The sequence below is a fragment of the Anneissia japonica genome, unplaced genomic scaffold (assembly GCF_011630105.1).
Source record: "Anneissia japonica isolate Jap-2015-1 unplaced genomic scaffold, ASM1163010v1 scaffold26_len2425191_cov177, whole genome shotgun sequence".
Lineage (NCBI taxonomy): Eukaryota > Metazoa > Echinodermata > Crinoidea > Comatulida > Comatulidae > Anneissia > Anneissia japonica.
The window spans coordinates 2,260,750-2,273,139 of NW_022685220.1; the positions used below are offsets into that span (position 1 = coordinate 2,260,750).

A 12,390-nucleotide genomic window follows, 5' to 3' on the forward strand; every position below is an offset into this window, starting at 1 on the left:
GAATATCAGCTGATCTTCTTGGCTTAGCTGCAAGGATCACCCTCGTTAAATATGGTTTAAATAAAAAATGTATAAAAGATTATTTGCTCTTTTCCATTTATACATGTTGGGGATCCACCAACTCGGATTACCCACACTTAAGCAAATCATAACATAAAGCACTTATACTTTCAATGTTCACAATTTTCTGTTCCAATATTTAATTATCAATGGCCATACACCTTCTTCGCCAAGTATACCATGAACCAATCATAGCGATTACACTGCAATATCGACATATTTGTTTACACACATTTCTTGTTAAACCCCAGGGTTCTCAACCCTGGCCAAAATCGTCTATGCAAGCTATTACTTCATATTTATATCCTGTAGTTTCAATAATATCCCTAATTGGAACATAATATGCTACTTTCGTGTTATAACATTCGTCAAGGAATGCACCGTACGGTGTCGAGATTTCTACTATGTAACATCTATTTTGATTGTTATCAATTATTTAGGTTTTCTGTGTTCTATTGCCTGCAATTGGTTATCATCATCAAGACCAAACTTATTACTTTTTACCATTTGGTTCTCAAACACTTGTACTTTATCTAATTTAATCTTACAGTATTCTCTGACAATATAATTAACTATTCGATCATGACGGGCAATATGGTGTTTTCTAAGATTCATACATCCATTTAATACATGAGACACGGTTTCGTATCGGATATTACAAAGTTTTCACTTTTTTTCATAAGCATTTGGGTAGTAAAGATTTAGCAACGAGTGGCATTGTAATAACTGCATTCTACCTTTGACTGCAAACGATACCAGCTTATCTGTTAATTTCATATTACACAGGTGACTGTTAGACAATTTATGAACGATTCCCACAGTTTAAAAAATTTTACCCTGTGATTCTCTCTTTCTAAAGTTATTAATTCGTTCTCTTAAATATTTTTTCTTAACATAATTAAACATGACTTTATGCTATCTAATTTTAAGTTTCCCCTGTCTATCATTTTTGTCACGTTCATAACCAAACATAACATACATACATACATACACACACACACACACACACACTCCCACACACGCACACGCACACGAACACAGACACACACACACACACACACATACACACACACATACATACATACATACATACATACATACATACATACATACATATATACATACAACTTTGTCTTACTGAATATATCACACTCAGTGGGGAGTAGGGTAGTGATTTATTTAACTACTGCAGGGATTATTATTATCTAAATGAATGTCGTAAAACAATACAAATCTGTATTTTAAAATAGGTCAACTGCAGCGCCAAATCTCCCTATGCCTAAGTTTACCTTAAGTCTCTAGGCTTAGGTGTTAGGGAGGGCCTAGGTCTGTATTGAATAAAATGGCAATATAAGCAGTTTGTTTGAATAATTAATAATAGGCCATAAGGCTAAGGCCTATAAGGCTAAGGTCTTGATAGATCGTCATTGCCATAAAATCATTGAGAATATAATAGTGTTTACATGCCGACTTAGCCCTAGCTAGGAGCGCATACGTACGGTTTTGCAATCGGATTTCAAAAAAAGCAATAATAACATTTTTGTTAGATGCCTTCCATACTCCTAGCACATTTTAATACCTTCATTGCTATTTTCGCAACGATTAATATTTTCTCTGCGATTCGCCTACCTCATATGTGTTTCTTTGACAAAAAGAGGTAATTATTTGACAATTTTAATACCTCTCCTATGGAAGGCAAATTGTGTCACTTATAATGTAAAATCTCCGTAATAATACTAAATGTCGCTGTTTTCGTTAATTTGTCGAAATAAGGAAAGCATATTATTGAAATTTTGAAGGTATTAGACTAATACCTGAATACCCCTCCGCTATACTCCCCTGATATAGTAACATTGTATTCTACAATGTCACTTTTTAAAGTATTATTTAATTTATCGTATTTTTTAATTATTGGAAGTTCAGTAGTGATAATCCAATTTGCAAATAAATAAAGAACGCCAAAAAATGCGTGACTAAACTTCATGTGACGAGGGGCAGCGAATGAACAATTATTGTATTGACAATAAGCCAGTTCGTGTTTTGAACTGCTCATTTTCGTATCCAGTGATATTCAATGTCAATCAACATAAATATTTTTGTTTAATTGTATTTTGTTTATGTAAATTGAACTTGATACGAGCATGCGCGGTTCAGACTACGACCTTATTTTCATATAGAGAATAATATATGAACTATGTTTTATGATGCGTCATTTGCTTTTCTTAATCTACCAAGTTCGTTTCCGTAAAATTCTTCCTGTTGAGATATTATGAACGTCTTTTTCATCCTCTCTATTCTGGCCTATTTCTTGGCTAATCCAAGTGAAGCCCAAGTAAGTATACTAGAATTTTTAATATCAGCAATGGATTTTTCTTTGAGTGAATAGTTATTTTTGCCTAATTTTAATTTAGTTCTCACTGCTTCAATTTTCTGCGTCAATCTCTCTCCTTATTGTAGACATTATAAGGAATTATTGTTAACTTACAAATCTCATAAGGTGACTAAAATATTTAAGCAACTTACCTTAAATTTTTCACTGCGATATACTAGGTTGAATTTTGCTGATTTTTTGTGCAGGTGGTACGTTTCGAAGGTCATCAATACTTTTTAAAAAACGATTAATTTGTTATCATAGGAAAACCTTACAATAGGTCAAGCTGTAAAGAATCGATTATAATTTGGTTTCAATGTACAAAATTGCAAACAAAACTTCTCAAGGTTGCTTTATACGCAATATCGAAAAGTTGTGTCATGCTCTTTAACAGATACCCCAGTGCTTACCTGCATTAGCCAGCTATCTTGAGGGCCAGGCTTCTCTGTTGGAGAGTGTCAAATCCGATCTACAACAGTCCATTGGTAAGTTGGAAAAGATAAAAGTAACATAACGCTTATCACAGTTTATCGTCCGTGTAGAGGAGGTTGTGTATTCATAGTTTTTTGTAAAGAAGATTGCTGAATAAACTGCACCGAACTTTACGCAAGGCACAAAAGGGAAGTCGATCGCCATTGACACAACATACATTCGTTGCTAACGTCTTTGGTCCGAAAGTCCGTTGGTCAGAAAATCGAAAATTTTAGTGACCTGGTTTTCCAGGAATGTAAGATATACATTTTGAAATCGTGTATTAATCGCCGCCAGTTTTTGCTTATAAGAAATTAGTAAGTAGTAAAGCCTCATCAAAAAATAAATATATAAATAAATATATAAATAAATCCTCGTTATCTGCTTTCTTGAGTGATTCTTCATTTTACATGATACATTGCGTATTTAAAGTAAGATCCTTCTCTTTTATACGATCAACGTTTACAAATTATATATTATGTGATCTAGGCATATGCTTTTCTCCATATATATTCTCGGTTTTTCATTCAACAAGCAATAATTGTATGCAATGGTAGTCCCCAATGTGTTTTTTTTTTCAATTATATTTTCTATATATTTGAAATATATTTACTTCGGACCAATGGACCTTCGGATCATAGACCCTTCGGACTAAAGACCATTCGAACCAATTCCTTGACCCTTGTTGGGGTAATATCCGATAACAATAAGATAATACTGTTACTGGGACTGAGAAGTAGAAAAAACACCCCTAAATTAATTACATCATTCAAATTTAATCAACTGTTTAGAACGTAGGCCTAGTCTTACATAAACATAGAAAAAGTTCTCTTAACAAATAATCAGCAACCTTAACGAGATAAAAAAAAAATCACTGGTTTGGAAGAAAAACAGATATAACTTAATAAATAATAGTTAACACCATCTAAATAAGTTTAGGGCTATGAAGAAGGGTTTTATAGTTCTCAGCTAGATCCGTGAACCCAACCCAGTCTATTGACTGCATTTTACAGGAGTGCTAATACAGCGTGTGGAATAGGCACCATTTCACAAGAGGGTATTTTAAAATCTAAATACCAACAGTTTGTACAATAAGACAGGAAACAGATAATTATAGTTTCTAATATTAAGTATATATTACATATGAATTTAATTAACTATAAACATTTTCTTGCTTAAAAATATTTACATAGTTTAATGTCTTTTAAAAGAAAATCTTCTCTAAAACACAGTGGCTACCATACCTAAACAAAGATATATTTGGACTTATAAAAGCTCACAGACAGACATTTACGAATAATATTTCATAAGTTTCTTTTAAGGCAAACTCAGGCAGCGTCGTCATACGCAGACCGACGCGATTTATCGTCGGGGACATTCTTAAGCTATCGTGGGAAATTTTAATCATGTTTAATATTCTACGACGCGATTGCAAGAATCGTTATTTTTAACAATAATTTAACAAATGCCAAAATATAATTTTTTAAACTGCTACAACACTTAGGCCCTCAAATATGGCGTCGGTGGCGTCACTTTTTTTGTACAATGATTGGCCAATAAGTAATCCACTATCATAGTAGAGATGAGTGCCTCCGACGCAAACCATCGCGTCTGCGTTCAACTCACACATATCCGACGCGACAAAAAAAATCGCGTCTGGATGCGTCGTACGACGCTGTCTGAGATGGCCTTAACAATATAACTACAGCTGCACTTTCCCAAATAAAGTAAGACTAACCGAATCATGTACTAGTAGATAAAATTGAAACTTTACTGACAGTATTAACAATTATGAAACTTAAAATTCAACTGATAGGCCTATATAAAAAGTTATTAATGTAAGCTTTGGCATGTGTTTGTCGAAAAGATCTCTCGGAATCACAGTGCACTAGAAACACTTTGAGTGATTGCCTTTTATACAGATTGTCTGACGATAATGTTTATCCAATACAGAAATGCTGGAAACAGCGATGCTTATGAAATAATATTCAAATTTTGAGTTCATTTCCGATACTTTGCCCTACATTACACTAAAAATATTTGCAATAATCGATTGAAAATTTTCGACGACGAGGTTTTAGAGGTTTTTTGCCCATTTCGTTTTGTTGTAAATGGTGTGATTTCCAAAAGCTAAACAATATTCATATTTAGAAGCTACTGGGTGCATTCACATCGGACCCGAACCAAGAGAGCGTTTCCAGTGCGCTTAATGCCTGCGTTTCAAACCTTATACGCCAGGTCCGATTTTCTGATCGGTTTGTTAAGCTTCATTTTAGACAAAAAAGGTGACCTTTTTACTTATTAATGTATTTACATATATATTTTACAGGAAAATGGCCCTTAGGTCATTACTGTATTCTGGCAAATGGTCCATGTCCATCTGGATTTAGTCGTTCCGCAGGCCATATGCGTGCTATAAAGCAATATACGGCCACTACAACTTACATCAAAGAGGCCACGTTTGGAGATAGTAAGATCCAGTGCCATGAAAGCTGCGGTAAGCACAGGAATTGGGTCGGAGATCTGCACATCACAGCGTGCTGTAAGTGACCGAAAGAAGAAAGTTATATACCACAGCATTAATACATTCCAAGTATTAAGTAATTATCTGCATTTTTGTTAATAAATGGAAAAATAAGAGTGTTTGACTAATGTTTCTTTTGTCAAGTATTTGGTAAGAAGCAGTTAAAGTTGTGAAAACTTACGTAACTTTAAAAAAAAAATAACCGCAGGAAAACTCCTTTCTAAATAGTCTCACACAAATATGCGCGCAAGCCCACACGCGCACACAGTTTTCTTGCACGTGGTAGTGTTGCATGTTTGTGACTTCGCAGTTGGTTCGTCGAAATTATATAATATTAGATACCGGTATTAGAACCCGGAACATTGTCTTTTCTGTTTCTTGCACGAGTCACTTAATACTTATAAGTTCAAGTTATGGAACCACTCCACTCCACTCTGGTACATTGTATGATACAATCACCAATCACCAATCACTAAACACGCCCGCCAAGAAACCGTACTTTGATGACAAGAAACCTCCCTCTGGAACATTTTGCAGGCCCGTAACCACGAGAAATAAAAAGGTCAGGTTGCGAGTCTGGGCACGGGACAGTCAAGGGCCCCCGGTTGAGCTACTGAGGCCCCTGGTAACATTTGCTACTTTCCATTGTATACACAAATTCCAATGATGTTTTGTTTTTTCATGTTTTTTTTCAATCAATACATGCAGGCATAATGATTAAAGGTCAGAATGAAAGATAAAACTGATATTAAAAAAATATATATATATATATATATATAAAGTGATTGCAGTACCAGGTGGTCTGGAAAACTTTAAATCTTTCTGTCAGAAATGCCACCTACCTCAACCAAAGACAATAATATAGAGAAAAATGTAGTGCATTGTCTGAAAATTATAAGGGATTGTAAGTAAATTTGCTATGCGATGTACTATTGAGTTTTAATTTAATTTATTTTATTTTGATTTATATGTCACGATGTATGGTTAATAAAAAAAAAAATAACAGAGAGAATTACACGTGCGTGAATTCTTTATAACCTGATTGGAAGGCATGTATATTTCATTATATTTTGTTATTTCAAAATTACAAAAGACAATTATGCATATTTAATTAATTACCCGGTGGAAGTAAAATCACACCAATCAAGTTTGGTTTTGGTCAGAGTACAGTTGTTAAAATAATTGTATTATTCTGCTTCCTTTAAGAATAAGTTATATTATGACCAAGTTGTTATAATATGAATTTATTTTAAACTTTAATAGACCAAACAACACATCACATAAAACATGTACATATCAAAATTATTATGTTTAAACTTTCCTCGTCGCTAAATGCATAAAACGTAATGTCTTTCAATTTTGATCTAGCATGTGTATAATGGTATTAATAAACATTCCAAATTCTCAGTACTATATTATGCTAAGCAGGAAGTGGACTTCCTTACGTTGTGGTCATATTAGAATGTAATATTATTGTTAAAGAAGTATATTCAACAAACAACATACATATAACAGTTATTAGGTTAAAGTTCTCACGTCGGTGCATATGGATAAAACGTAATATTTCCTAAAATATGGATATCTGAGATTGACAGTCAATCAAAATTCTCTGTACTATCTAAGATAATTTAATGAGTAGACTTCCTTATGATTTAAGGAAATATAAATGTTTACGCAAAAGTTTAGAAGTTTACAAGTTAAAAGAAAAGACTTCGTTATGTTGTGGTCAAAGACTGTAATAGGCCTATCATTAAAGACCTCTTAACAAACAACGTAAAACATATTTAAAACTAATTTATTAGGTTAAACTTTCCAATTGGGTGCATGAATATAATGTAATTCTTGGGATATGAGATTTACATGACATTTGAGAATGTGCCGAATATAAAATATTTTACATATTATTCAATAATCTATAAAAAAATACGGGGGTATTGGTTATACGTTAAAGCCTTCGGAGCCCCTCCAACACTAAAACTGTAGATAAATGTGTAGATGTTTTTACATGTTTTTATTTTATTGTTATATTTCCACACAGACAGAATAATGAATGCCTGAACTGATATTTTATGGGTTTCATATTACTTTCTATACAAAAAGAGACATCATATATCATGTAACTATATTGTCCGACTGTGTGCATTGAATTTGATGACGACGATAATGTCAACAAATTTCCAACCGTAACTCATGCTACGGGCCTCACTTGACACTTCACATCAAAGTGCCTGTATATTATTCTTTCATAGGAGCCTGTCATTACCTAGCTTCCTCATCCTCCTCCTTCTCCTCCTCCTCCTCCTCATCATCCTCCTCATCTTCATCATCATAATTATTAATTATCCATAGTAAATAGGGAAAAACTATAATAATATAGTAATATTAATAATCTAATAATCTAGTAATATCTATAATAATAGACGTCTCATAAAGCATCTATGAAAACAACAACTTTTCGAAGGAGGGGCCAAATATTCATCCACCCCATAGCTAAAATTTGTCTTCCAGCAACAGACAAAACTAGCTCTCTTCTTATGACCCCTTCCATCATGAACCCATTTGTGAGATAGGCAGGGTAAACTACGGATCCGCGCTTTGACATGTATTCAAGAGAAGTGCTTAAAAAAGGTATACTTAGAATATATTTATTTGTTCCAAAGCATTTCTTTGATTAAGCAATCAAACTTGGATTTGCACTTAGATAAAACTTTGAAATAATTAACAGTTTCAGAAGCAGTAATATCAAAGAACTGGAACCTACATTTAACAAACAAACTGATTCCGTCAAAGCCAAACTGTTTATCTAGTTAATCTGCTATGAAGGGCTAATTATTGCTTAGCTCCACTAATGGCTCCACGCATTAGGCCCTATTGATATGTAAATCAATTACTTACTTTCTGTCACTGCTTTGTATTTTTGTTTTTTGTTTTTTCAATTTTTTTTTTAATTTACTTGATCTTGAGAATGGTTCCATGATGGACCCGAAGCGTCAATCTTTCTTGTCATTAAATTTTGTTTTGAAATTATATAGTAAGCGTCTCTTAATTTGTAATTTGATAATAGATTAACTTTGTCTATGGCTTAATGTTAAAACGAATCATTTATGCAAGACTCCTTGCACGGCGATAAATTATAGGTCAATAATAAAGATAATCTATTTTCCCTACATTATCATAGCACCCATAGCTACTGTGGTAGCATAAAATAGTATTTCTGTTTGGGACATTGTTCTTTCCTTTTATACATGTACGGTAATTCTATTACTACCAGGGAACAGTGAAATTACACTGTTCCCTGATTACTACATACACATGAAAGATATTTTGGTTGAAGCAAAACGTAGGCCCTATAGAAGGGAAGAGAGCACATAATAATATCGTTCTGAACTTATGGATACACATACACTTATTTGCAGCCAGATGAGAACATCTGCTGCATTTGGTTGCCACTTCTTTCAGAGTTACTAAGCCAATCATACTCTAACTTCCTGAACCTGAACAGAACAAAAGCAACTTGTCAGCGTAATTACGCATGCAGATTGTAAAGTGGGCAGAACCAAGTATGCAGATTAAGACGTGTAACGTTTTTGTCATGACTTCGAAAAGTTCCTGCTATAAGAATACTAGAGTGCTAAGTTCAGTGCATGCAATGTTCCAGAATCCGAAGTTGTGTATCGATACGACAAGAGAGCTGCCGTAGACTATAGAAGTATCGTTACAGTACTATTTTGCACTTAACAACTATAAGATATTTGACGGGAAACAAAGCAAAGCTCAAATTTAAGTTAAAGTGTGCCTATCATTTTGTTCATAGAGCTACAATAAGAATAATATCTCTAGGTTTTAAAATGCAAACAGAATAGAGGGCGGCTATTATAATAGTTATAGTAAGATTTACCATCACACCATGTTTATAGATGAGGGCGCTATTTGTGAATAGTACAGTGAAACATTTGTACAATGAAGTTTAAGTTTGGAAACTCTGTACTACTAGAATAACACCGAGAACATGCAACATATATTTGATGGTTGATTGTCAACACACCATTGTTTTGGGTCACCCTGTAAAGAAAGTTCAATTATCATCCATCTACCGTGGTCAAGATAGACGACACTCGGACACGCCACAGCGTTCTATCAGTCATTGCTAGCTCAAACGCCTCCGGTCTAATACCAGTGTCTCTTGCAATTTTGTCAGGATAAGTTAGTAGTCTATGCTCTCCCCTTGAACATGACAATTTCCACAGCTGAACATCAGAAATCATTGGATACTCAGTCCGGGGGCAATGACCGGCGAAGCAGGCGCCCCTCTGAGCCACGGCAGTAGAGAGTGGGGGGATTCTTCCATAGATGTTTAATAAATATATAATGATATCAATAAATACACCCTTGTTCATTATGTCACTGAAGCGATCTCTCGTATATTCTCTTTAAAAAAAAGTAATTAAATATATGATTTTCGGTTTCTACATATGGAACAGTTGTAGAGAGGCGTGGGCATACAGGAGGCGATAAATGGAGGAGAGTTGAATAGCGTGGTGGTTAGGGTGCTTGCTTTCCAGTGCCGGGGTCCTGGGTTTCATTTCTGTCACGGTAACAGGAAGTTTTCTTACGACCAAAACAAAACAAAAAACTTCACTCTAAGCCTCATAAACAGACTTAGTCTATGTAGAGCATCTTGTGTGTATGGATGTCTTTGACGGGATTGCCACTAAGAGTGATTAAATTCACTGTTTGGCATGTGTTTTTGCACATCCTTTGCCCTAGTGACTAAAGCCGAATACATGCGGTTGTACGGGAAGAATGCAAAGGAGGAGTAAAAAGAAAACGCACAATGCTGTTAGATGATGGAAAATGAAATACGAATGACAAACTTTATTGAAATTTTCATAAAAATATGCTGAATCAAATTGAAGTTGAAAATAGTATGACAAAAAGAGATGCCACAAGAGAAAGGCTGAGGAAGGCGCTGAGCAAAAAGAAAAAAAAAAGAGAAAAAGAAAAAAAGCGCACTAATCGCTCACGCATTTAAAAATCACCTAAAATTACCTAATCTTGCTATAGGTAAGCCCCTTACCTGATCATGGATCCCCTCTTCACTTAACATTTGACACCCCATCAGACACCCCCCACGTCACTACAAGAAACACAATCAAAGAAAGACAAATATAATGATTGGTTAATTGTTAAAAGATGTTCCATATTAGTTTAGGAAAAGCTTGGTAAATTAATGCGAGAACCATAACACGAATTACATTAAAAACATTTTTTTTATACTCATTTCATGACACATTGAACAATAACATAATAAGTACAAAACGAGAAATAGGGCATATAATGCAATATAACTTGAATTAATACAGGACAAGTCAGTTGATATAAAATATGTAGTTATAAATTAGATAGGCCTAAATAATAATTAAACAAAATACATTGGGAATTAAAGATTGACACTTTCCCTAATAAAATGCAAGTGCTGTATTTTATTAGAAAATAATTTTCCCATTTTTTTTTACTTTAAACAATGATAATACTGGAATTACATTAACTCGCTGTATATATAAGTTAACATAATATCTTTAAAGTCAGACCACCTGTCCATATAAAACATTGTAACAAATACTAAGATATCATAGCACATACAGTACAACAAGAGCAATATCTTAAACATGAGAGAGGACATTTATGGTTTGATAAATACAGTAATGTTTCTAATTTAACATATTGCCATGTACACATTTTACTAGTTTATTTGCACTTTTCAAGAATTCAATTTCATTCAAAAGTAAATTTCCAGCCTTACAAAGAAACTTTTTTATTTATTTATTTATTTCAACTTTATTTCACGAGGGTAGCTCTAACAGCTGCACTACAGTAGTACAGCTGACTTGAAGAGGCCCTCGAAAGAAAAACAATACATAAAAATATATACAATACATTAAGAATCCAAGTAAGTAAAAGCTTCATTACGGCAAAGTTCAAAAACAATATAATAAATAAAATATTGAATAAATATTCATTAATATAACATTCATTAAATATACAATAAACTTTAAAATTCATTATAAAATTACAAGGTGATGGATAAAATCAGAATTTTATTGCTTTTCTCTGAGATATAATTTTAACTTGGTTTTAAAATTAGAATAAGATATATTGCATTTAAAAGGAAGAGTGTTAAGGAAGGAGGTGGCTCTGTAATAAAATGACATTTTAAAATACTGTAATTTAGGTTTAGGGACAAAAAAGAGGCCTACAGTTGTCGAACGAATACGCATACTCTCGCGAGTAATACTTGCTTGATATATTCTTTCTACTAGGACTCCATGTGATGTAAAATGTGATGGATTCATGTCTCTCCAGATAGGCCTATCAGTTAAATCAAAGACATCCGTCAATTACTATATTTTTTTTTAAAACGTTTTGTTTTGGCTTGAAAACCTCGCCTCTTTTATCTACGTCCTTTGATGTACAATGTAGTATAAAATAATAATCTGTATTACAGTATAATAATGGAGTCTGTGAATTAAAAAAAAACACTATTAGTCCCTACCTATCATAATAAAAAAGATAAGTAATAATGGCTTCTTATAATAAAAAAATATATAAATGTATATCAAAATAATATATTTCATAATAAAGCCAATTTTCTCTAAACAGCTTTAAAATTTTCATTTTACTGTTTAATTACTGCCATTATTTTCTCATAATGCCTGTGTCAATCATTATATCAAGGGTTTTCAACAGTCAAAAGTCCTTGTATATATTGCATCCGTTTGAGAAGCTTGTAACACGAAACTCATTTTTATTGATTTATGTAAATAAGTGTAGCAATGTATAAACTGGGCTTACGTAATATTAAATATGTCTAATCGTGTCAATATTAATCACCACAAGGCTATCGGCTACAGGTGATACATGCTACAGATGTGTAGTAGTATAATTATTATTAATTAATTAATTA

At 33.3% G+C, this 12,390-nt stretch overlaps 1 protein-coding gene across 1 annotated transcript; it reads left to right on the top strand.

Annotated features, from left to right (window-relative positions):
* The first annotated feature begins 2,271 nt into the window (after window positions 1-2,271).
* On the top strand, window positions 2,272-5,521 carry LOC117108494. The gene is made up of 3 exons (XM_033250517.1): window positions 2,272-2,392; window positions 2,826-2,916; window positions 5,232-5,521. Exons 1-3 carry the CDS (start codon window positions 2,330-2,332, stop codon window positions 5,450-5,452), a joined length of 375 nt encoding a protein of 124 aa, XP_033106408.1. The 5' UTR covers window positions 2,272-2,329; the 3' UTR covers window positions 5,453-5,521.
* Window positions 5,522-12,390: the final 6,869 nt, after the last annotated feature.